The following is a 26,738-nucleotide window of genomic DNA, read 5'->3' as shown; positions in this document are numbered from 1 at the left end:
TCAAACAGACTTGCAGATGTTCTCAAGGCATTTTTGTTTTAAGGCTGGAAGAAAAAAGAGAGAGAGAGAGAAGGGAATGCTACAGAGAAATAAATTCTGGCTCAGACTGTTCCTAGAGGGCCAGTATGTGGCAGTGCGCTGGACAGGGCATCACTCAGAGTCAATGTCAGAGAATGAAGGAGCTCGTGCAAGGACTGGCAGTCCAGTGATCAAGACTCCACTTTCCAGTCTTCCCTGCTGGCTCAGTGATAAAGAATCTGCCTGGCAAAGCAGGAGACATGGGTTCGATCCCTGGTCCGGGTGGATTTCACGTGTCACGAAGCAACTAAGCCCGTGTGCAACAACTATTGAGCCTGTGTCCTTAGAGCCCGGGAACCGCAACCATGGAAGCCCGCGTGCCCTAGAGCCTGAGATCCACAAGAGAAGCCACTGCAATGAGAAGCCTGCGCACTGCAGCTGGAAAGTAGCCCTGCTCTCTGCAGCTAGGGAAAAGCCTGTACAGCAATGAGGACCCAGCACAGCCAAATATAAATTAATTAGTTAAATAAAAGCCACAAGGGAGGACTGGAGGACTGCATTGTATTTTGTTTGACTGTTGTAATATAATGCACGGCCATATGGCCACTCGGCTTATATTTGAATTACATTTCGCAGGGGTTTTTCAGACTTCAACTTGGTTCCGTGATTTTTAGGAAGCCAGATTCCCTTGACCAGACAGTTCAGAAAGACGGAACAATAAAATGGCCACACTGTTGCTTTGGGGAACAGACAAACTACATCAGCCACTTTTGTCAGCAGGAGTGAAAATTAAAATGAAGACGTCTGGCCTCTGAGGATGCCTGAGGACAAGGATGGAGGTGCCCTACACCCCGCTTGCAGCAGGTCAGGCTGCTTCTTTTTCTTGAATCATGTGTATACACTTTGCTCTGGTCAGGCATTTGAGTGCTTACATGGCGATTCTCTTCTGTTTCATTTGTCTTTGTCTTTAGAGCTTACAGGCAGACTCAGAGAGGGGAAGAAGCTTGCCCAAGAGCACACAGAAAGACACAATGCTTTGCTGGGCTGACTCCTGCTTTTTTTTTTTTTTTTCAAACTGTTAGGCGAAGGGAACTCAGAAATATCCTAGACTTTTTGTCTAGGATTCATGATCGCTAAATGAGTTACACCTCCTCCTACTGATCCTGTGCTAAGGCAGAGTTCTAGACCTTTTTCGTAAAATAGTCTGGCTGTATACTTACTGTGTGAATGGAACACCCTTTTCACCCTCTGACAGATGTATGTTGCATTCTTCAGAAACCAGGAATAGTAGTCAAGACAATACCTAAAGATCGAAATCACAGTCGAGAATAATTATTACCCTTTGTGGATATTAGAAGAGAACCATCTAAAAAAGAAAGTCACAATGGCTAATTATTCACAACAAAAAATTCTCTCTCTCCATCTTTATAGGCTGTGGGAGGAAAGGTAGAGAATGAGTCTTCACAAGAAAAAGTTCAGACTTTGAGTCAGAAAGACTTATTCTTCTACCATCAGGACTTGCCAGGACATGTGACTTCAGGCTGATTACTTAATTCTTTGAGCCTTAGTTTTTTCATACATAAACAAAAGACAATAATAGAATCTAAACTCTTAGGGTATCTTGTGGAAGACAGGAGACACTGTTTGCAAAGTTCCGCAATGGTGCCAGAATTACCATTAGTGATGGTAATGGTACCATCAGTGATGAATATCATCTATTTTTGTGTGAGGTGGTCAGAGTACAGGTCTGTTAGAGTTAACCATGCAGCCAATACCTAGCAAGACAACATCCTGCTCTTGGCTGGTGACTATAGAAATTGTTCCAAAGGGCTTCAGTGAAAAGGTCACACATATCATTAGGAAGAAGAGTTTTCTGTGCAAGTTGTATCACTGGCTCGATGTCGGACTCTGGGAATCTACTTCCCTGTCAATCCTTCACCTGATATACAAGGAGGCTGGGCTAAACATTCTCTAATTGCTTCGATTTCTATCATTCTGTGATTCTAGTGTTTTCTGTACTGTGCTAAGTTGCCTCAGTTGTGTCCAACTCTTTGCATCCCCGTGGACTGTAGCCCACCAGGCTCCTCTGTCCATGGGATTCTCCAGGCAAGAATACTGGAGTGGGTTATCATGCCCTCCTCCATGGGATCTTCTTGATCCAGGGATTGAACTTGCATCTCTTATGTCTCCTGAACTGGGACGGGGAAGTCTTTACCACTAGTGCCATCTGGGAAGCTTCTGGGGAGCAGCAATTGCTCATGTAGAGCTTGGCAATAAAGATTTCCCAGGTTCTATCACCTTCAATTTACCTGGGAAAGGAAAATCCCTGGGAAATTCCATGGACAGAAAAGCCAGGACAAAAGAGCCAGACATGACTTAGTGACTAAACAATAGACAAAATGCTCTGATTATTCTCTTCTAATAAATCATACCAGGCTGAAGGCATTGGCTTAAAGCTCAACATTCAGAAAACTAAGATCATGGCATCTGGTCCCATCACTTCATGGCAAATAGATGGGGAAACAGTGGAAACAGTGGCTGACTGTATTTTCTTGGGCTCCAAAATCACTACAGATGGTGATTGCAGCCCTGAAATTAAAAGATGTTTACTCCTTGGGAGAAAAGCTATGACCAATCTAGATAGCATATTAAAAAGCAGAGACATTACTTTGTCAACAAAGGTCCATCTAGTCAAGGCTATGGTTTTTCCAGTGGTCATGTATGGATGTGAGAGTTGGACTATAAAGAAAGCTGAGTGCTGAAGAATTGATGCTTTTGAACTGTGGTGTTGGAGAAGACTCTTGAGAGTCCGCTGGACTGCAAGGAGATCCAACCAGTCCATCCTAAAGGAAATCAGTTCCAAATATTCATTGGAAAGACTTATGTTGAAGCTGAAACTCCAATACTTTGGCCACCTGATGTGAAGGGCTGACTCATTTGAAAAGACCCTGATGCTGGGAAAGGTTGAGGGCAGGAGGAGAAGGGGACAACAGAGGATGAAATGGTTGTATGGCATCACCAACTCGATGGACATGAGTTTGGGTAAACTCCAGGAGTTAGTGATGGACAGGGAGGCCTGGTGTGCTGTGGTTCATGGGGCTGCAAAGAGTCAGCCACGAGTGAGCAACTGAACTGAACTGAACTGAGGGCATTGGGGCTCAGGGCCACTCAAAGTCCTCTGTAATTATTCCAGCAGATGTAACACAATGTAACACAATTCCAGCAGATTTGTAACAGCAGATGCAGCAAGTCAACTTGACAACACTTGACTGCACTGTGGCATGGCCACCCGCCTTGGCTCTGGGGACCCAGAAATGAATGGGGTTCCATTCTGGCTCTCAAGGAGGTGACAATACAGCAGAAGACCTACTGGGGAGTGCATTCCTCAAGGTACTGCTGTCACCTGTGTGTTAGTTATTTAACGCCTGGCCACCTAGTAGCCTGCAGAGGAGCCGAGCAGAGTTAGAAGCCTGTAAGTACTGGATGCAAAGAATACCTCCCAGCCTCCATCCTGGGCTCGCTCTTCTGGCTCGTGCAGAGGCATTGCTGGAAGAAGCGGCACAGCTCCATCAGACAAGGGTTGAGCTTCTGCACTGTCAGCGCAAGGGGAGCAGCGGTCATAGCCCCCTCCTTAGGGAGCGGCTCAGGACACCCTGGAAGATGCAATCCCAGACCAGTCACATCAACAAGCATTTAGCATGCATCTTCCCTGCAATGCAGGAGATCCCGGTTGGATTCCTGAGTTGGGAAGATACCCTGGAGAAGGGATAGGCTACCCACTCCAGTATTCTTGGGCTTCCATTGTGGCTCAGCTGGTAAAGAATCTGCCTGCAACCCACCTCAAAACAGGGGACACATACAGACTGAAAGTGAAGGGCTGGAAAAAGATTTTCCATGCAAATTGGGACCAAAAGAAAGCAGGAGTCACAATACTCGTATCAGATAAATTAGACTTTAAAACAAAGGCTGTGAAAAGAGACAAAGAAGGTCACTACATAATGATCAAAGGATCAATCCAAGAAGAAGATATAACAATTATAAATATATATCCACCCAACATGGGAGCACCGCAGTATGTAAGACAAATCCTAACAAGTAATATCATAAAAAAACAAAGAAAGGCTGTAAAAGTGTTCCAGATTAAAAGAGACTTTATCAACATGACAATGAAATGCAATATCTGATCCTGGACTAGATCTTGTACTAGAAGGAAAAAGTGCTAAAAAGGACACTGAGGGTCAGTTAACAGTATTAGAATACAGACAGTAGATTTAATAAAAGTATTTTATCCATGTTAAATTACTGAAGTTGACAACTGTACTATTACAGTTATTAACCGAATATCCCTACTCTTAGGAAATTCAGAAATATGTACTGAAGTATGTGGGATACTTCATGGGAATAAAAACCATGATATCTGCAGCAGGCCTTCCAAGAGCTTAGAAAAAAACTTTTTGGGTGGGGAGCAGACAAATAATAAAGAAATGGGGTGAAATGATAAGAACAAGTGAAAAATCTGGGCAGAGGTTATATGGATATTATTTGTATTATTTTTGGAACTTTTCTTTAAGCTTGACATTAAAAATTAAAAATGTGAAAAAAAAAAAAAAAAAGAATCTGCCTGCAATGCGGGAGACCTGGGTTTGATCCCTGGATTGGGAAGATCCCCTGGAGAAGGGAAAGGCTACCCACTCCAGTATTCTGGCCTGGACAATTCCATGGACTACAGTCCACGGGGTCACAAAGAGTTGGACACGACTGAGCGACTTTCACTTCACTTCTCTTCCCTTTGTTAGGGTCTGTGCTGGGTGAATATTGTCTCGCCCCTGGTCTCGGGTAGCTCTGGACCAACAGGTGAACATGGCCTTGCTTCACCGTGACTATCAAAGCTGCTGTGAGAGATCCTAGAGAGGAAGAAAGGTGAGGGACCGATTCCTGGAGGAAATCAGAGATGCTTTCCTGAAAATTCCTCGAGAAACTTTACCTTCCTCATTAGATGGGTGGGATGATGGGTAGCTAGAGCTATATAGAGATAGATAATATGGGTAGAGATGGGCTTTCCAGGTGGCTCAGAGGTAAAGACTCCACCTGCCAATTCAGGAGACGAGGGCTCAATCCCTGGTTTGGAAAGATCCCTTAGAGAAGGAAATGACAACCCACTCCAGTATCCTTGCCTGAAAATCCCATGGACAGAGGAGCCTGGTGGGCTACAGTCCATGTGGTCACAAGAGTCAGATACGACTTAGTGACTAAAGAACAACAACAGATACAGATATAGATCCAGACTGTTATTGTTCAGTCACTAAGACAGGTCCAGCTCTTTGTGACCCCATGGACTGTAGTCTGCCAAGTTCCTCTGTCCGTGGAATTCTCCAGGCAAGGATACTGGGGTGGGGTGCCATTTCCTTCTCCAGGGATAGATCCAGAGAGATACAGCCAACACATTTTCTAAAATTCAGTCCAACCACTGCCCCCATCCGCACCTCTTATGCATTTCTTTAGAACCTGGAGAAAAAAGGGCTGTAAGTTCCTATGGTAGCATAATCAAATCTTTGTCTGAAAGGCCCATTCACCATTCACTGCAGGTTTAGAGCAGGGCAAGGCAGATCTTAGGTGATATGAAAAAGGAGACATGCACGGTCCAGCAATTTAATAATGCCGTGTTGACATATGACTGGATGGTCCGGGAACATTCAGGAAAGTAGTCTTGAAAGGCATCCAGGAACGGGAGGGACCTGAGAACTCAGCCTTTGAAAGACTCACTTTGTATCCATTTCTATCTTCTGCAAACTGGCTCCACGGAAACAAAGGAGAGAGCTGGACCTTCAAAAGTTGGGAAAATGTAGCACAGACCACAGAAACCCCAAGTTCTGAACCTCTGTCAGGAGTCCTGAAAACCCACATGCAATCCCAGAACAGGGTTTTCTCTTGAATTCCGTAAGAATGAAGTACACACCAACAAGGGCCTACTCTAGAGCACAGAAGACTCTGCTCAGTGTTGCGTGGCAGCCCGGGTGGGAGGGGAGTTTGGGGGACAACGGATACATGCATATGTATGGCTGAGTCCCTTCAGGGTTCACCTGAAACTGTGACAATATTGTTAATCTGCTACACTCCAATACAAAATAAAAAGTTAAAAAAAACAAACAAAAGAAGTGTGCATACAGGGATGGCCTTTCAAACAGAACAGAAGTTAATGACACTCAACAGCTGGGAGTCGAATATTTCTTTTTTTTAGGGCTTGACAGATGTAAGTTTTTATATATAAAATGGATAAAAAATAAGGACCTACTTTATAGCACAGACAACTATATTTGATATCTTATGATAACCATAATGGAAAGGAATATTACAAAATATATATATTGCATATTTGTATGTAACTGAACCACTTTGCCTTAGAGCAGTGATTAATGTGACATTGCAAGCCAACTATACTTCAATTAAAAATTTAAAAAATTTTATTCTATCTGCATGTATTGCCTACATTAAAAAAACATGTTTCAAAAGATATAAAAATAAGATTAAAACATGAAAAATAAAAAATGATAATAGGGCTTGATGACACCAATATAAGTTTTTCTAGTTTGCATGGGCTGTAAAAGAGCTTCTAAGGGTCATTTTATTTAATTTTTTTCAGATGAAAATCCTTGGGTTATTTTATTTGATAATAATGATTGTCAATTTCTTTAAGTAACTGTAACAGTCTTTTAAAACAAATTATTTTTTTATTTGGCTGCACCAGGTCTTAGCCTCAGCATGTGGAATCTAGTTCCCTGATCAAGGATCAAACTCAAGCTCCCTGCGTTGGGAGCAAGGAGTCTTAGCCACTGGACCACCAGGGAATTACCACTTTTTTCTTTTTATTGTTAAAGTTATCCCAGTTCTTTCTTTCTTTTTAAGTGAAGTATAATTGCATTAAGGGTTACATATTGTATGATCCTAGTAATATAACTTATTTTTTGGGGGGGCAGCACCATGCAGCATGTGGGATCTTAGTTCTCCGACCAGGGATCGAACCCACGCCCTCTGCATCCCTGCTTTGGAAAAGCATAGTCTTAACCAGTGGACTGTCAGGGAAGCCCCAGGGGTTGAATTTTGGAGTCATCCTTTCCTCCTTCCTCTCTTTCTGCTAACATCATGCTCATTGTCAGAATGGCTTCCATTTGCAAAGCGTACAGCACTTTTTCAATGGGCGTTCATTCAATAAAAGTTGTTTGAATTAAGTTATATGGTGCTGTCCGGTTCCAAATCACTTCCACACACATTATCTTACTCAATACAAAACCCTGCAGAGGAAAGACATTTTTAGTGCCCACAATAATTATTATCATTCTCGCTTTACAGCAGAGAAAACTGAATTCTGGAAATTGAGTGCAGGAGGGTACCTCACCAGTAAATAGCAGAGCTAGGATTTAATCCCAGCAGTCTGAATCTAAATTTATCAAACAAACCTCTTTTTATTATAGTACACAGCTTCACCCAAAACAAACAAGAGCTAGAGGAGTGACAGGTGCTGGTACATACTTGAAAACTGGTGGGTTCCTGGGATCAAGGCTGACTCTTCACCAGGTATAAAGGTCCACACGGCAGGGAGGTCACCTGCATAGGTGACAAGGGCCTCACAAAGGTCAAAATGAAATGGTCTTGGGTTATACAGACAACCAGAGAATCATGGCATCTTAAGGAACTCTCAAATCTAGAGAGAAATTGTAGTCAACCAAGAGGAAGTGATTTGTGAAGATTACAGGGTCATTTAACAGCACAGCAAGACTTCGTTCTCTTGCCTGTTTTCCTTCTAGAACCAGTAAAGTGCAATAGCAAGCCTGGTCTGCCTGCAGACACCCCCATCACCTCATGCCACTGCCCTTAAACTACGCTTCCCACCTGGGGTATAGCATTGCCCTTTGCAAGGCCACATTCTTACCTGCCTGTGGATATTTGGGGGCTGGAGCCTTGGTAGGACTTGGAGTCTGTGTGCCAGGGGTGGATGGACCTGGGATGAGAAGAGAGAGAGGTGAGCTTGGCTGTCTTCTAAGGATGCCTGAGCAGAAGTGGTGCCCTGACACCAGTCCTGCCCTGTTCATCCCCTGCTGCCTGTCAAGCCAGGTGTCTGGTAGGATGCTGAGGATGCAAAAGTCAGTTAGAAATAGCACAGCTGTGAAGAATGCTACAATCCACTGAACACAGTTGCCTATAACAAGGGCATCTGGCTACAGGGATCAGAAGAAGTCATTTTAAAAACTCACAAACCAGGCTTCGCCGGTGGCTCAGGGGTAAAGAACCTGCCTGCCAATGCAGGAGATGTGAATTCAATCCCTGATTCTGGAAGATCCCACATGCCAAGAGCAACCAAGCCCGTGAGCCAAAACTACTGAGTCCGAGCTCTGGAGCCTGGGAGCTGCAGCTACTGAGGCCCAAGCACACCCGTGCCCTAGCTCCACAAGAGAAGCCACTGCAGTGAGCCTACGTACCACATGCAACTGGAGAGAAGCCCGAGCCGCAACAAAGATCCAGTACAGCCAAAAACAAATAAACAGAATTTTAGAAAGCACAGAAACCACTTTTGTCTGGTTACAGGAGTAGAAAATATGGAAAATTCATGACACTGCAGTGATGAAAAATCAAAATCCTCTCTGCTTCCCAGATACAGTCAAGGTTAACATGTTGTGAATTTCTTTTCAGTCTTATTTTGGTCTATTTTTAATTTTCTGTGTATATTTATTACACACACATGCATACACACATAAATACATAAAGAAACACATAATTGGAATCAGACAACAAAGTTTCAGGCCATCCTCATATTGTGATTATATTTTAATGTGCATATCATTATATTTATATGTAATTAATAGAGGTAGGGGGCTTCCCTGGTGGCTCAGTGGTAAATAATCTACCTGCCAATGAAGGAGACACAGGTTTGATCCCTGGGTAGAGAAGATCCCCTGGAGAAAGAAATGGCAACCCACTCCAGTATTCTTGCCTGGGATATCCTATGGACAGGTGGACAGAGGAATCTGACAGAGACTAGCGGGCTACGGTCTATGGGGTCACAAAAGAGTCGGACATGACTCAGCAACTAAACGACAACAACAGTGGAGGCAGGAGTGAGCAATCTGTCTTACCTGAGGTCGGGCTGGTCTGGATCGGGCTGCCAACTGCGGCTGCTGTCCCGGCAGGAGGCTGGGAAAGGCTCCTTGTGTTCATCGTCTCCTCGGCCTTAGGAGATGTAGGCAAGGAGGCAAGGGTCTCCCAGGGAGGCCCTCCAGGAGTTTTCTCGCTGGTGACCTGAGCCCAGGGCGTGGGTAGAGTGGAAGCCTGTGCCTGTCTGTGGGCCGTGACCCTTGGAGTTCTGGCCACCTTCCTAGTAGCTGCAGGGTAACAGGGCATGTACATGCTTGACTGCCTTGATTCAGATGTAAAATTGACAAGACATTGACATATAATCAAAGGGTATATGCAATGTGCACGCATAATATAGATTATCCAGGGACTTCAGCTCTGTCCTGAACTGGAATAAGGGGACCAAACTAAACTTCGTTTTCCTAAGTACCAATCAAGAAAAAAATTCTCCAAATTCCTAGGTCACTAAACAATCAGCTAGAGTGTGTGTTTGGGGGATGGTGGACTCTGTGAAATGTAAGCAATACATTTCTAATCATATGGCATAGTGGAAAGGTTACAAGGTTTAAGGTGAGGAGACCTGGAGATGTAAATTCTGTCCCCAACTCCTCTGTGCTGTGAACTTTGGGGCAAGTTACCAAACTCTTTTTAGCTTTACCATTAAAATGGAGGTGATGGTGGTGATGATGGCAGCCTGACAATATCACAGGATGGTTATTAAGACAAGCCTTCTCTTGTTGGTCTTTTAAACAAAACTCGTCAGATGGTTTTCACTTGCTAATTCCCATGGTAGGAATCAAAAAAGTTTTTTTTCAAGTTTTTACAAAACTAAACTCCTGGGAGTATCTTAACTCTATAATTTAAGTTGGAAACAGTTGGCATTTTAAAAATATTCAGATTTCTCATCCAGAACATGATATATCACTTTATTTAAACATGCTTTTATTACTCTTGTTAAAGTTTTAGGTAGTTTTTCTTACATAAAACTAGCACTTTCCCTGTTAGGGTGATAGCTAGGTATTTTATGATTTCCCTTGCCACCTGTAATCACATCTTTTTTCATGTTATACCAGAAAGTTTTCTTCTTTTGTATAACTGTCTAGGTGCAGATATATTACTACAAACTTTTCTAGTTAGTGAAGCTGATTCCTTTTCCTCATTTTTGTTTCCCTGCCTGCCTGACTTTGATCAATTCTCATCCTTCTCAGGGGAGCCTCTCTCTGGGTTCTCTAGAATAATAGCTCTTTGTAGGCTGAATAACAACTAATCAGTCTGCTTGCCTATGCCTCTCTCCCAGGTCTGAGAGGTCAGGAAAGAAAGAGAACATTGATAGAGCTGTGGGGTTCTTTTTAACAGCTAGCCTGGGGTCTGATATTAAACACATGCATTGACAAGTAAATGAGTGAATGAATTCTGGTGACTCTGGTCCAGTATTGGAGCTCATTGAGACATAACTGTCTTTTAATGAAAGAGTTATCTCAGTTGTATCTTATTCCAAATAAGATTAGCGTGCCTTTTACATTTTTAGTGGTAATACCACTGATCAGTGTCCACAGACGTGATGGGAAAGGAAGAACTTCTCAGCAAGTCATTGGCAGCAGCTTTCTACACTGACATCAAGTCATTAACATATTCTTGGCATCATTATCCAGCCTAACCCTGCCTACCATAAAATATTGAGTTCACTTCATTTCATTAGGGTGTGAATTTCAGGAGAGATATTCCCAACCACTTTGCTGAAATAAAAATACCTGATGTTACAATATAATACAATTATGTAAGATATTACTATTGGAGGATGCTTGCATGAAGTGCACCAGGAAACTTCTGTACTATTTTTGCAACTGTGAATGTTGAACTACTTCAAAATTTTAAAAGTTATAAAAGTAAACATTAGAAAGACATTATGCCAGTGATATTCGTCACCTTTGCTTATAAGAATTAGACCCAGACTGGTTCACATCTCTTATTTAAGGGATGCTAAAGAAAGGGGTTAGTGGAGAAGAGATAAAGGAAGGATTTCACTTATTTATCTGAGCCCAGAGGGAACTGGGGTGGGCGGGCAAACAAGACAGGAGAGGAAAGGGTGAGAAATCTTACTGGAGGCTGGGAGGGTGGGAGAGGGCATGTCCAGGGTGGCTGTGGCTCTGGCCGTGGCCTTGGTTGTGGCTCTGCTGTGACACTCAGGAAGCACGTTTGTCTTCAAGGTCTGCTCTGCCTCTGAAGGAGGCGTTGTGTCTGTCCCAGAAGAGGTCCTCAGAGCGGACACTCCAGCCCTCTGGGCTCCACGTGGGGGGCTTGTCCTCGGTAGTGTTTGCTGGCTTGTGGGTGTGAGCTGTGAAGTCAGGGCCGACGCCGTGGTAGCTGCACATTTAAGGAGACACTCAAGAGTAGCTTTACTATGCTGATATTTTGGACACAAAGAATTGTCGAGCCACTGGAAGATCATTGGACAGTAAATACACAGTACAGAGGTTCAAAATCACTCAGAACAGTACCTGACATCACCAAGAAGAGGGTTTCTCCTTCAGTGAGCTGAAACTAAGCTGAAATATCAAGCTCTGAAAACACTGCAGGAAAAAGCCCTGTGCACAAAATGCAAAGCTGTCAGACCCAAAAGCATCAGACACTTGACAGGTTTCCTGAACAGAACCTGACTCCCGTCAGAGTCCTTGCCCACCTGGCAGCCCTTTGCTCCTCCGTGGCTCTGATGCTGGTCCCTGGAAGAGTGCTTAGGTTTGCTTAAGTGCCCTGGGGGTATAACTAGGGGCCAGGGGTGAAATCTGGGAACTAGGGGTTCTCAGGCAGAAACCACTTGAAAGATGGGCTCCCACAAAGACAGCATGTGCGTGCATGCCAGTTCAGTCATGTCCAGCTCTTTGTGACCCCATGGACTGTAGTTCCCCAGGCTCCTCTGTCCATGGAATTTTCCAGGCAAGAATACTGGAGTAGATTGTCATGCCCTCCTCCAGGGGATCTTCCCGACCCAGGGATCGAACCTGCATCTCCTGCATTGGCAGGTGGATTCTTTACTCACTGAGCCACTCAAGAAGCCCCCTACAAAGACAGAAGGAAGGCTTCATTCAGAGGAAGAACCCCTCCCCCCAGTGTCCTTGGATGCTCCATGAAGAGAAGGAGGAAGAGACTCAAGTGTTCACCCTCAGTGAAAGGGTGGCTTAGGGAATGGGGGCCCATGTCAGAACAGGACAGGCTCCCAGTAGCCCATAAGATCTCATCCTCTGGGTAGACGAAGGCTGGCCTGCAGACAGGTGGGGTTTCAGCCCCTAGTTGCCTGTCTGGCAGGCAGCTATGTGTTGGGCACAACCACTGCAATTGCAGAAGGTGGCCCTGCAACCTTATTTCCTCTCTCTTGCCTTACTTCTGGGCTCAGCATCACTCCACATGCACCAGAAGCCTGGCCCTTGCTCCCAGATGAATGGACATGGGGATGAGTACCTGCCAATCAAACCATCACTGAGACAGGTGACTGCTGTCAAGCACATCAACTTTGGGTCAACACAGTCTCTCTTCCCAAGCAGCTGTTGCTTGGAAAATTTACAGAAAGAGCACAAAAGGGGAGACCTAATTGAGACAGGGAGTGGAAAGTCATGGAAGGACTCTCTGAAGAAGTGAGATTGGCATAACCCTCAGATCTGTTCTCAGAATTGAAAGGAACCTGCCAATGGCCCATTGCATCTCTTTATCAAGCACAAATTGATAACTTCCATAATTAAGAGATGCCCTTTAATAAGGGGTTCCCAGGTTGCACTAATGGTAAAGAACCCCCCTGCCAATGCAGGAGACATGAGACGTGGGTTTGATCCCTGGGTCAGGAAGAGCCCCTGGAGGAGGGCATGGCAATCCACTCAAGTATTCTTGCCTGGAGAATCCCAGGGACAGAGGAGTCTGGTGGGCTACAGGGCATGGGGTCATAAAAGAGTTGGACATGGCTGCAGTGACTTAGCACAGCCTCACACCCTACCTACAATAAATACCAATCAAGGCAGCCTTGTGAAGTGGAATTGGAGGTTGACTGCAAACTTCATTTCACTCCAAGGACACTGATGAAGAACCTACTGTGCACAAAGAGCACTGTGAGGCATCAAGAGGAAGGCAGACGCAGAGCTGAAGGAGGCTCAGCCTCGCCTTCAAGTGTCAGTCCTTGAGGAGACACACAGATAAAGTCGTCTGTGACTCAACCTGGAGTAACAGAGTCCAAATGAGTGTTGTAGGATTACAGAGGACAGAAGACTAATTTTGGTTAGGTGATTTTGTTGGAAAGAAGAGTCAGTAGCTGAGTTAGCCATTGACAGACAAATTGGATTCTGAAATACGGAAAAGTAGGGAAGTTCCATTCTGGGATAACAGCAAAATTCCAAAGGTGTGGAAATGTATGCCATCTGCAAGAAGAGGCAGGGGTTTCAATAGAGTTTTAGCAAGAGATTTATGTAAAGAGAGTAGATGAGTGTGGGCTTGATGATAGAGAAATGTATACTCCTTGCTAAGGATTTCGGATCCTCTGCTGCTGAATTAGGAGTTCTGAGCAGTAGAAAGATATAACCCAATTATATTATAACTATTTTGGGAATGGATGGATATTGCAGAGAAATAAGAGACTGGGTCAAAGGAGACTGGTTCAGGGGCTGCTATAGTAAAGGTAGATGATGAGAACTTGAACTAAGATCATCAGAGCAGTAGAAAATAGTCTTGGAAGATCAGCCACATTGCAGAAACGTTATTCAGCTAGAAATTACAGCTAAGTGTAGAAGAGAAAGCTTTAAGGTGACCCAAAATGCCACCTGGTGCCAGAGAAAATGCAGGAAGATGGGGAGGTGTGAGTATGGAGGGGCAGAAGATGGTATCTGGGATTGGATGGTATCTTGTATCTGGATGGCATCTGGGTATTATGGAGTGGCAGTGTTTACAATAGGGTCACAAATTCAAATATGTACAAAAGTCAGGTACTTTATATGAGAAAAGAAGTGCAAGCCAACAGGGAGAGGTGAGGGCTATGGAAAAGAAGAGAAAAGCGTCTCTCCTAACAGAGAGGATGGCAGGTCAACTCCATTTGCTGGCTGCCAGGGGTGAGAGGGAGGACCCAGGGCTGCCAGGTCTTTTGACAAAAAAAAAAATCTAGAAATCCAAAAAAATTTCAGTGACAAAATCCTCTGATTTTAACACAACACAGCTAAATAAAATACCTGAGGGCAGCGTTCAATCTTCAGCTTGCTAGCTGGGACCTTGGTCTGGAGACTCTATTGTAGGAGTTTGGGAGGGTTACACTCACCCAGAACACCAGATATGTTGCTGGTAAATGTGTAATTGATAACAGGGGACTTTTCCACCAGCTCCCAGAAGTCAGAAAGATTCCGTCCTGCAGAAACCACAGCAACAGGGTCAAATCTTGGGCTTACCTGTTAGAGAGTTTGCGTGTAATTCTCAGCTTAGAGAGCTGGTCAAAGAATGGCTGCCGGTGGTTCACCTGACTTTCCTGTCATCATGCAGATGAAGATGCAGTCGGATTCATTCGTTTGACTCACTGCAAGACAGACCAGGACACAGCAGGACTTAGCAATGGGCCTGAAGCTGTTAAGTCTTTGGTTGAAATGAAAGTTAAGTTGGAAATTTCTAGCTCCAGTTGTTACAGGAAGACAAGGCTAACTCCTGATTTGGGAGCCCTGCTTTTTCGTATTCCATGCTGAGTGCCACATCTCAGTATTTGCCGAGCATTTTCAAGACGAGCAGACCTGAGAGGATGGAAGCTGACTTAAACATCTCTGTGAGGTGGCTGCTGGAATTTCCAATGATGTCCACCAGGAGGGCGGTGAAATCTGCAAGACAGATTGAGCAAGGTTGCATTTCTGAAGCTCGGTTTAAGTTTCAGAGACGTGAGAGGAAAAGTACATTGTATGTGGATTTTTCAAAGTAAATTTAACAAGTTTGATTTAGTTCAGTGTATTGAGGAATACTAACAACCATTTTTAATATTACCAGTTTCTTTTTAAGTCTTAATTTTAGTCAGGCAGAAAACTTCTGGATCTACCACTGTAATCTCCTTTCTTCTCCCATTTCCCTCCCTGCCTGCACCGCACCCCCTTTCCCTCCTGCCCCCCACCATCCAAACCCTTCTCTGCCAGTACCAAAGAGCTGTGCAAGACCAGAGTATTGAGTAATGAAAAGATCAGTAATTTTTCTGATTTGTTTCCCTTATACCTCACGATTTCATCTCATTGATTTAGAACACCAAATTCACTGGATAGGAAGCAGTTCTGCAGACATGGGATGTAAATTTAAGTAACTTCAGATTTTCAAAACGGTATCAAATCTAGTGGTGGATTATAAATGGCAGACTACCAAAGGAGACAAGAACTCTACACAAAACAGACCAAGGAAGCTCTTCTGCTGCCCTCCGTGTTAAAAAGTCTGATGGGAGGAGACTGAGACAATCTTACCACATTTCAAGCTATAAAATCTCTCTCTGAGTGTATCCTGAGCAAGTCTTAATGTGGCGGGAGCCACTGACCGATGAAAGTTCCCGTTACGCATACAGCTGCCTCCTCCTCTGCTGTCCATTTATCGCTTTCCAGGACCCAGCTAGGTTTTGGCTTCTACAGCAAGGAGTATTTATTCTAGGAGCCCCAAACAGTGAATTTTGAAAGACACTTCTGAGGTCCCGTGGATAGTTTCCCATCATGCCTTGCATAAATGATTGTTTTCAGTAATAGGGCTATGAGCTGGGGTTGGGGGCGAGCTTTGAAAATATAGAACCCAGAGCATTGAAAATATGGAACTCAGAGAGGTATGAAAAGGAAATGTGACAACTGGTGAAATGTATGTATCATGTGAGGCCAGTGGGAGGCGGGTGCTACCCTCCGAGCTAGAGTCTCGGTGCCATGTCATCACCATGCCTCGTGGGTTCACGGTTGGTCTCCTGGAGGGTGCTGCCGTGGTGCACCTACATAGTGTGGACACTTGGCCATGAAGAAGGTAGGCCTCCTTCGTAATGTCTGTTTAGACCAGTCTGTCCCTAGTCACATTGGTAAACGTAAAAACTGAAGAGGGGAAGTACTTCATTTCTCATGCCATCTATTTTCTATTTCTCAAAAGTCTCCATTGCTATTAATTCATTCGTCTAACATTCACTGAGTGTCTACCATGTGCCAGACATCACTGAGGCACTGGAGGACTGTGTAAGACCCCATCTCTGCCCATCAGGAGCTGAGATTAGTGGGGGAGAGAGACTCATAAACAGACCAAGAAACTGCAATCCACAATTTCAGTCCACTATTAATAGCACATACATCATATAATGAGAGTTCCTTGGAAAGCAAGGAGCTCAAACCAGTTAATCTTAAAGGAAATTGACCCGAGTACTCTTTGGAAGGACTGATGCTGAAGCTGAAGCTCCAATACTTTGGTCACCTGATGTAAACAGGTGACTCATTGGAAAAGACCCTGATGCTGGCAAAGACTGAAGGCAGAAGAAGAAGAGGGTGATAGAGGATGAGATGGTTGGATGGCATCACCAATGGACACGAACTTGGGCAAATTCCGGGAGATGGTGAGGGACAGGGAAGCCTGGCATGCTGAAGTCCGTCGGGTCACGAAGTCAGACAATACTTGGTGACTGAGCAACAACAACACTAATATCACATAGAAGCTATGAGCATGGCTTTGGAGCCCAGACACCAAGGATGGAGTTCAAATTCTGTGCAAGCTTCAGAGAGATGAGGAAATTTCCCAAGGTCTTAGAGTATGTGGCAGGGCTTGAATTCGAGCTGAGGCCTGCCTTGTGCTAAAGCACCAGCTCTTCTGAAAATTTCTACCACTGCTCATACACATCTCTTACTCAATACATTTGTCAACTCTCCTTTTAGAGCTGCTCCCACAGTCAGGTCCTAGCCTTGGAAGAAAATCAGTTATCACTGACTCGAAGACATTCTTTGTTTCGGTGAAAATTTGAATTATCTGATTGATTAACAACATGTAGATGAATGATATCGACTACTTTCATATGTAATAGGAAGTAGGGGGAAATTCCTTTTTGTCTCTCTAATTGGTGATGACTTATGAATGTCTCAGTACTCAGTGTCGACAAGGATGAGGAAAAGCACACACTTTCAAACATCACTGATAAAAGTGTAAACTTATGCAAGATTTCTAGAGGAATGTTTAGTGATGTGAATCATCACAAGACCCCCTTCCTGTCAGACAACAATTCTATTTTGAAGACTTTATCGTATAGGAATAATTGGACAAATACTCCAAGTGATTGTACACAGGTACTCATCACAGCATTGTTGAGAACTGTAAAAAAAATTTGCATCAGGAGGAGATAAATAAATTATGGTACTTTTTTTCAATGAATATTATGAATTCATATGAAAGAAAATTCATATTTATATTCATTGGAATAGAATGTTTTTTAAGACCTGCTGATTAGTTTAAATAAGATTATAAAACATCATAGAAAACATGGTAAATACATAAATATACTGCCTTTGAAAAAAAAAATCAGACAATACCAGGTTCCCTTAATCAACACTCTTCTATTTCAAACCCAGACTCTAATCTTCTTTTTGGAGGTAATCACCCACCCGGTGTTCAGATAGGCATATATTTTTTCATCAGTGCTATTTTACTCAATTTATTTATTTTGCAAGTTCCTTTCTCTAATTGGAAATGTCATGGAAATATTTCCATACACAGACCAAATCTGGTCACATGCACATATTTATGTACTGTCTATGGCTGCTTTCCAAGATTTAATTATACAGCAGACTATTCAACCATTTTCCTGATGATGGGTGTTTAGATCATTCTCAGATTTTGCTCTTAAACAATGATACATTTTGTTCTTGCCCTTCTGCACAGACAGAACTATTTCTTGGTAGGAAACCAAGAAAGGAAATCTCTGGAACAATGAATGTGCATGTATTTAAGCATAATAGATATCATGGCATTTTCTTATTTTAGTCAAAGGAGAAAAAAAATTCTACTTATAGAAAAGGGAACAAGCAAAATCAGTTGCAAGCCTCATGATGAGTTGTACCAACCTGACAAATCGTTGGTTTGGTTGTTTAAGCAGTAGCAGTACCGCGTGGGGAAGTTGGCTGGATCCACAGTCTTCAGGTTGGAAACTGTGAAGAGAAATGAAGTACACAGCAACCCTGACACATAGCCTGGCCCTGCCTGTCCATCGCTTACCATTCTTAACACCAAGAAGAACTTGGCAAGGGGAGAAGGGAAGGATGGATTGGGACTTTGGGATTGGCAGAAGTAAACTATTAATATGGAATGGATAAACAACAAGGTCTTACTGTAGAGCACAGGGAACTATATTCAATACTGTGTGATAAACCATAATGGAAAAGAATGTGAAAAAGAACGTACATATACATCTATATATCTGAATCATTTTGCTATATAGCAGAAATTAACACTGTAAATCAACTATACTTCAATAAAATAAATTAAAAATAAAAGAAGAGCCGGCAGCACTTACTGTTATAAATGGCCACAGAAAACTTGTGGAAGGCGAATGAACTGTAGGAAGTGACACTCAACAATGAGAAGAAGTTCTTGCTATCTGCCAAAGATACCAAGATAAAGAAAGAGCAAATGCCCACCAACAACACTGAACAGTAATAGAAATTACTAAATCGATTATAGAGGTTTAACAACACAATGAACAAATAAAAATAAAATAATGAACATTGAAAATAATAAAAATCAAAGCAAACCCCAAAATGCAAAAATACATGTCCCTTGACTAAATTTCTTGATCTATCTTTAAACTGGCAATTCTCTCACAATATAGCTATGATTAGCGATGACTACACAGGTGCTGTGTTTGGAACTCATCTTGCTCTCAAAATGCTGGCAGGCCTCCTACTTCATTTGGATGTTTTCAATCTCATCATGAGTTAAGTAGGACACACATCCTCCACTCAGAACACAAGGGAGTTGAGATACGCAGAAACAGCATGGGTCTTGCCCAGGTCATGGAGAGTCCAGAAGTGAGGCAGGAAGAAAACAAAAATGGACCTGGATTGTGCTTAAAAAAGAAAAAAATGGTTACCTTTTAAAGCTCTATTCAGCATCCCATTCACCAGCTCGGTGAGGTTAAGTGCAGACAGATCGACTGACCTTGCAGGCAGTTCTGAAAGAGATTCAAAGATAATGTCACCAGCAGGCCTTTCTTGGCAACAGAAAAAGTTCCTCATTTCCAGCATTCAGGCAGATGCGCCTCCTGTTTGGACATGAACTCACACTCTGTGTTGGGCACAAGGATTTGGAAGCTAAAAGGCAGTTCCTGTGACAGCTAAGGACATACACAGGGACAAGCAAGAGTAGAAAGGAGAAGTCTGGGTAAAATACAAGGAACACTTATTTTAGGGAATAGTTTATCTCTGCATGTGGAGAGAGTAGAGATTGGCAGGGGAGGCTCGTGTATATCAGCTCCAGGAAACTGCAGGAGTTCTCAATGTCCTATATAATACAAATAATGACATTGTCTAACAGAGAGGCTTGGATCCTGGCTGACCTTTGGCCTCACCAGAAAGACTTTGTTTTCAATTCTAGAATTCTGATGCTTGGATTTCATCCTCAGAGATTCAGATTTAATAGTTCCCAGACATCAGTGGCTTCTCAGCTCACGCTACTGGTAAAGAATCTACCTGCCAATGCAGTCAGTCAGTTCAGTCACTCAGTCATGTCCGACTCTTTGTGACCCCATGAATTGCAGCACGCCAGGCCTCGCTGTCCATCACCAACTCTCGGAGTTTACTCAAATTCATGTCCATCGAGTTGGAGATGCCATCCAGCCATCTCATCCTCTGTCATCCCCTTCTCCTCCTGCCCCTAATCCCTCCCAGCATCAGGGTCTTTTCCAATGAGTCAGCCTTTCACATCAGGTGGCCAAAGTATTTGAGTTTTAGCTTTAGCATCAGTCCTTCCAATGAACACCCAGGACTGATCTCCTTTAGAATGGACTGGTTGGATCTCCTTGCAGTCCAAGGGACTCTCATGAGTCTTCTCCAACACCACAGTTCAAAAGCATCAATTCTTCAGCACTCAGTTTTCTTCACAGTCCAACTCTCACATCCATACATGACCACTGGAAAAACCATAGCCTTGACTAGACGGACCTTTGTTGGCAAAGTAATGTCTCTGCTTTTCAATATGCTATCTAGGTTGGTCATAACTTTCCTTCCAAGGAGTAAGCGTCTTTTAATTTCATGGCTACAATCAGCATCTGCAGTGATTTTGGAGCCCAAAAAAATAAAGTCAGCCACTGTTCCCACTGTTTCCTCATCTATTTGCCATGAAGTGATGGGACCAGATGCCAAGACCTTAGTTTTCTGAATGTTGAGCTTTAAGCCAACTTTTTCACTCTCCCCTTTCACTTTCAACAAGAGGCTTTTTAGTTCTTCTTCACTTTCTGCCATAAGGGTGGTGTCATCTGCATATCTGAGGTTACTGATATTTCTCCCTTGGACATGGGGTTACTCCTCGCCTGCCAGTGCAGGAAACTAAGAAACCCGGGTTCGATCCCTGGGATGGGAAGATCCCCTGGAGAAAGCAAAGGCAACCCACTCCAGTATTCTTGCTTGGAGAGGCCCACTGACAGAGGAGACTGGCGGGCTACTGTCCATAGGGTCGCAAAAAGTTGGACATGACTGAAGCGACTTTGCACTGCACACACAGCATGGACATCAGCCCCTAAATCCATCCATCCATCCATCCACCAATTGCCCACATATTGATAGCGTGCAGCCAAGTGGAGAGATGTGACAAGGTAGAAATAGTGCTCAATGCTGCTTTTTATGTTTTTGCAAACAGTGTCTTTTTCAACTCTTACTTAATGTTCAAATAATTGTGGCTAAAGTGATCTGAGGATTGGAGAGAGACTGCAGCCCTGTTGTGGGGGTTGAGAAGTGAAAGTGAAAGTGTTAGTCGTTCACTAAAAGAGTCGTGTCTGACTCTTTGCAACCCCATGGATTGTAGCCCACCTGGCTCCTCTGTCCACGGAATTCTCCAGGCCAACATACTAAAGCACAATGCCATTTCCTTCTCCAGTGGATCTTCCCAACCCAGGGATCTAACCTGGGTCTCCTGCATTGCAAGCGGATTCTTTACCATCTGAGCCACCAGGGAATCCCTGGTATTGGGGGTTGGAAATGGGGAGGCGTCCAATGGTGGGAGAAGTGATCTCAGTGGTCCAGGCCTCTCATGGAGCACTGGGCTGTGTGTGAGGAGGGAGTACTCACCTGTAGTGTCAAGAAAAACGATCCCCTTTTCTCTCCTCTCTTCTTCTCTGAGGCTGGACACTGGGAAGAGAAAAGCCTTCAGGAGAAAAATGGAGCATTCAACCCCAACCCCACGCTGCTGGAGAGGCCTCAGAGGTCTGTACTATAACTGCCCTCTGATGTCGTGAAGGTCAGCATCGCTGAATGCACTGCAATCCCTCCCCCACCCCTGGGCTTCTAGTCTCCTTGAACTGGACGTGCTCTGCTGAGTCACTTCAGTCGTGTCTGACTCTGTGCTATCCCATAGACGGCAGCCCACCAGGCTCCCCCCTCCCTGGGATTCTCCAGGCAAGAACACTGGAGTGGGTTGCCATTTCCTTCTGCAATGCATGAGAGTGAAAAGTGAAAGTGAAGTTGCTCAGTTGTGTCCGACCCTCAGCGACCCCATGGACTGCAGCCTTCCAGGCTCCTCCATCCATGGGATTTTCCAAGCAAGAGTACTGGAGTGGGGTGCCATTGCCTTCTCCAGGACGTGCTCTAGAAATGCACATTTTAATCAATAGACAAGCTGATTCCCATGCAGGGCATCTAATCCACCCCTTCTCTTCACTGGGATGGGAAACTGAGGCTCAGAGAGCAGAAGAAACTTGCTTAAATTTGCTCAACCAAGCCCTGGTAATAAAGAGTCAGAACCTACTTCCAGAAGAGGGAGTCACTTGCCCACTCAGCAAATTTCATGCTGCCAAAGAAGAGAATGTCAAAGGAAATCTTGAAATACCAAAGGCATTCATTCATTCTTTATTCTTTCAATAAACATTCACCTAGGGCCAAGCAGAATGCTAGGTGTTTGGTATAAATAAGTCAATGGGAAAGGACCCTGTCTCCGTGTCTGCAGAGCCTATTGTCTGTGGTTTAGAGGGAGGAGAGACACTCACGTGTCATCCCATGTGAGAAGAGTCAAACAGGGAATATCAAGGTGCTAGGAACACCTCTATCAGAGAACCCAACCTGTTCTCTGGGATGGAGGAGACATCCCTGCAAAGCTGAGACCTGAGAGGTCAGCTGTTTTGGACTAGATGCCACTTAATCATACTGCATCATTTACTACTATTGTTGCAATGATTACTTTTCATGTCACATTCCAATGGACAGGTGCTTTGTGCCCATTTTATAGATGGAAAAACCAAGGCACAGAGAAACTGGAAAATGGGTCATTGTGTTACAGCATGAGTCAGGCTTTAGGACTGGTCTAGTTACCTGTTGCACCAAGCCAAGTCCCATCTTTTTCCTTCTTAACTTGTTTATTTCCAGATGCTGGAATAAAAGTTTTCATGAGTAAAATGGTATTGTGGAAGCACAGCCCCAGAAATTTATAACATCCTTAAAAGTCATCTTATCCATCACTCCCTTTGAAGGATGAGGAATTGAAGTCCAGAAATGTTAAGTGATGTGCCTAAATCCCACCTCTGGCCAGTCATCCTATTCCCATCTCCACTCCTCACCCCAGATTCTGGCAACCACCTTTCTTATCTCTGCTCCTTTAAGTCTGACGATTTTAGATTCCTTGTAGGAGCAGCATCATGCTGTATTTGTCCTAGGAAGGAACACCTGTTCATTTACCTGTTGTAGGTAGGAAAGTCATGACATTTTCCTTCTCAGCTTCTCCTCTAAAGGAAGACACTAAAGTCAAACAAAAAGATTTCATCAGAGAAATTATAACACAGACATAATATCAGAGAAAACTTAATCCAAAATAAGCCTTTTAAAGATGAGAAAATTGCATTGTGGACTTGCTTAAAATCCAACATGTACTTGGCTCATTCATTCACTAATTTAGTCATTAAATATTTATGGATTAACTATAGCAATGCTAATAGTTCATCATGCCATTAAGCATCTAGATTTTAATAGACATTGTGTGTATTAGATACTGGGAGAGTATGATGGAACAGATAGACACAGAGTCCATCCTTACGGAATTTATAGTCTAGTAGGGAGGGCAGACGTGAAGGAAAGGAAGACCCAGGGATGTCATTTCAGACAACGCTAGTTATGCTGAAGGGCATTCGGAGCGCATGGAACAGGGAGCCTGATCTAATCTCAGTGATCTGAAAGCCATCCCTGGGAGACGATGCTCCACTGAGATCTGAAAGGTGAGCATATTAGAGCAGAGACAAAGCTGGCTCAAGGGTTAGTCAGTGTATAGATGACAGTCTGAGCCCAGGATCTGAGATGGGCAAGAGTATTATTTTACAGACTGGAAGAAGGCCAACATGATGGAGCAGAAAGGATGGAGACAAGGGATTGTAGGAACTGGAGCCGGGGAAGTAGTCTGGATCATGTAGAGCATGTAAGGACTGAGGAAGCTACCCAAAGAGAAGAAGTAGAAAGTCATTGAATACTTTTTGGGAGGAGGAGGAAAAAATGAAGGATGAACTGGGGAAGTGGCTTAATGAAATGTCTGAGAGAATGCCTTAGGCTGGTGAGTGGAGAATGGTATATGGAGAGACGAGAGGAAGAGGAAAAGCAGGGAGCTGGTTTTGGAAGCTCCAGCAAAGGGAAGATGATGCTTTGGACAAGAGTGGTCACTGTGGAGGGGAAGAGCATTCTGTTGCATAAATGGGACTCGAATGCAACAGAATAAATGGGACGAGGGACAAAATCAGAAATGGGGGATTCGCTATTGTCATTTTGATTAATGGCAGTAGTAAATTTGATCATTTAAGATTCTGGGCTGAAACACTGGATGCTACAATTCTCTAAAGAACAATGAATATTCAAACAGAGTTTATAGACCAAGACATTTGACCTTTGACTAGACCCACCTGTGTTGAAAAGGGACAGGACACAAGTGAGATCCAGGCACAGCCTCACCAGAGGACCACGTAGCAGGAAGCCTGGCATGTTTGTGATACTCTGGCCCACCTGGAAGCAAGCAACACAAGCACGTGGAGGAAACCAGCTGAATTACTAACCACCTTGGTGCAGAATATCCACCAGGGAAGTAATATTGAGAACACCACATGGGGCATCACTAGAAATAACAGTCTATAAAAGGCATTTATGGTTCTGACTGGTGAGGTTATGCAGAGGTAACAAATTAACTCCACAACCTCACTGGCTGAAATCAACCACAAAAGTTGATTTCTTGTTTACAGTCTGCACTTGCTGCACATCGGTGGGGAAGTTGGTCCTGCAGGGTCACTCAGGTGCCCCGGATAGTGGAGGCTTCACCTTCTGGACATTCTCCATCCCTGTGGCCGCCTTAGTCATTGACTCACGGTGGCAGTGGAAGAGAGAGTTGGAGGATTACACCCCGACTCCTAAATGCTCTGGCAGGAAGTGACATGCTCGCTTTTATTGACAGCTTTCCACCAGAATTGCTCGTGTGGTCCTGCATAACTGCAGGAAGTCTGGGAACACGGAGCAGGGGGTGCATGCATATTTAGGGAGAATCAGTGTCTCTTCCTTGGGTTCTCTGACTGTTTAGATGCAAAATGAGCTTGCCAGGTGGTGCTAGTGGTAAAGAACCTGCCCACCAAAGCAGGAGACATAAGAGATGCGGATCAGGAAGATCCCCTGGATCAGGAAGATCCCCTGGAGGAGGGCATGGCAACCCACTCCAGTATTTTTGCCTGGAGAATCTCCATGGATGGAGGAACCTGGAGGGCTAGAGTTCATAGGGTCTCAAAGAGTCGGACATGACTGAAGTAACTCAGCACGTAGCACATAGATGGGAAATACCCTTCAAATACAGCATCACTGCAGCTTATAAATAGGAAAATTGTATTAATACACATGTCCATATGAGTGTTCACACTCTCTTTCTTTTTCTGTAGCACTGTGTGCCAGCCATTCATCAGGGAATTTGCTATGCAGAATCATATGACAGTTAAACCTGCAAAGCTGAGACTAATAGAAAGGATGGTGAAAATTTATTGAGTGCTTTCTCTGTGCCAGACACCACACAGAATGCTGCTTGACGCATCTTATCACTTCACGACTACACAATCTGCATGTGTAGGTACGAATGTATTACCCTTTCATATGGGCTGTACAGACTTGATTTGAAAAAAGAAGCCATTTGCTAGAGGCAAAGAATAGAATAGAGCTGGTAGGTGAATTGGGGAAGGGGAGAAAAGTCAAGAGAAAGTGCACCAGGTTTGGGGAAATTGCCTCAGGAATTAAGAATCTTCACGGCAAATTCTATTTTAAGAAGTTTAGTTGTCTATTGATGGAAACACCTTCTTTGGAATTTTCTTGAAAGATTCTTGTAAACATTTAAATTGCCTTTTTTTTTTTTTTTTTTTAAGAGAGAACAACACCTGGGGACCTTGTTTTTTATTTAATTAAATTAATTAATTTATATTACATTTTGTCCACACATGTGGGATCTTAGTTCCCTGCAGAGGGATGGAACTCACACCCCCTGAGGTGGAAGTACAGCCTCTTAACCACTGGACCACCAATTTAGAGGGAAGTCTTCTAAATTGCTTTCTAATTATTGGTAGATACTTTAGTGGTATTTCCTTTGGATGTCAGCTTGGACAGAGACAGGCCTTAAAAGGAGCAAGGGACTCCTTAGAGTCCTTTTAGTCTATTAAATCTGTCTATTCTTTGAAGCTCAGTTTTCTTCATCTGCAAAATGGGGATAAGAGAGAAGGTCTTCGTGACAATTTAGCTCAGAAGATCTTTGTGACAATTTAAGATATGAATCTCAAGTATTTAACCCAGTGTCTGGCACATAGAGGCTCTCTATACATATGCCAGTCATCTTGGGCAGGCTGGTGACACAGGAACAGATCAGACATGCCACTTGCCTAAAGCTGTTCAGTAACTTGGAGGAGACGGGCACACGAGTAACTAATTCACGCTAATTCACACTCAAGGTCAACTGTGGTACATTCTGCATAGACAAATTGACAAAGGGGAGAGAGACTGGTGAGTCCAGGACATATAATTTTCTCCATTAAAGGAGATAGGGGTGGGTGGACAATATGACAGACTAGATGGAGAGTCTTTTCTCTGGTGCTTCAGCTACTGCGAAAGTAGTCCTTCACCTCTCTGAGCCTCGTGTGTAAAACAGAGTCATAGCAACCTTGGAGATACTTTGTGGAGGTTAAATCAGATCATGAAATATGGGATCAAGTGCAACCTCTGACACATAGTGAAAACTTCGGAAGTTTAATTCCTTTCTCGTTCTCTTCTCTTCTCTTTTCCCCTCCTTTCCTGCTTCCTCCTCCTTGTCCATCCCAGGTCCCCACATCATACCAGAAACATACAGAGTGAGTAGACATAAATAAATGGACATTCTATTTCTCATAATAGAAAAATAATTATCCA

At 43.7% G+C, this 26,738-nt stretch overlaps 1 protein-coding gene across 1 annotated transcript; it reads right to left on the bottom strand.

The window, feature by feature from the left end:
* On the bottom strand, window positions 1-24,299 carry HHLA1 (HERV-H LTR-associating 1). Its single transcript, XM_059874520.1, has 15 exons — window positions 24,221-24,299; window positions 23,016-23,075; window positions 21,417-21,476; window positions 19,226-19,306; window positions 18,650-18,733; window positions 18,201-18,284; window positions 14,892-14,975; window positions 14,627-14,683; window positions 14,410-14,518; window positions 9,147-9,514; window positions 7,946-8,014; window positions 7,546-7,674; window positions 3,515-3,671; window positions 1,239-1,321; window positions 1-44 (listed from the first exon to the last, which is right to left on the bottom strand). The coding sequence occupies exons 1-15, from the start codon at window positions 24,297-24,299 to the stop codon at window positions 1-3; spliced, it is 1,548 nt and encodes a 515-aa protein (XP_059730503.1).
* Between the last annotated feature and the right edge of the window lie 2,439 nt (window positions 24,300-26,738).

The sequence above is a fragment of the Bos taurus genome, chromosome 14 (genome assembly GCF_002263795.3).
Source record: "Bos taurus isolate L1 Dominette 01449 registration number 42190680 breed Hereford chromosome 14, ARS-UCD2.0, whole genome shotgun sequence".
NCBI lineage: Eukaryota > Metazoa > Chordata > Mammalia > Artiodactyla > Bovidae > Bos > Bos taurus.
The sequence above is the reverse complement of the archived record's forward strand: the minus strand, read 5'-3'. Positions and strand labels throughout refer to the sequence as shown.

What these genes read in the sequence shown, in the direction of transcription:
- HHLA1 (XM_059874520.1), bottom strand. Translation starts at nt 24,299, where the DNA reads ATGCCAGGCTTCCTGCTACGTGGTCCTCTGGTGAGGCTGTGCCTGGAT. An exon ending in CCTGTCCCTTTTCAACACAG is followed by an intron (nt 23,076 to 24,220) that starts GTGGGTCTAGTC and finishes GTTTGACTTTAG; the next exon opens with TGTCTTCCTTTAGAGGAGAA. An exon ending in GAGTGTAACCCTCCCAAACT is followed by an intron (nt 9,515 to 14,409) that starts CCTACAATAGAG and finishes ACAGAGCTGAAG; the next exon opens with TCCCTGGATAATCTATATTA.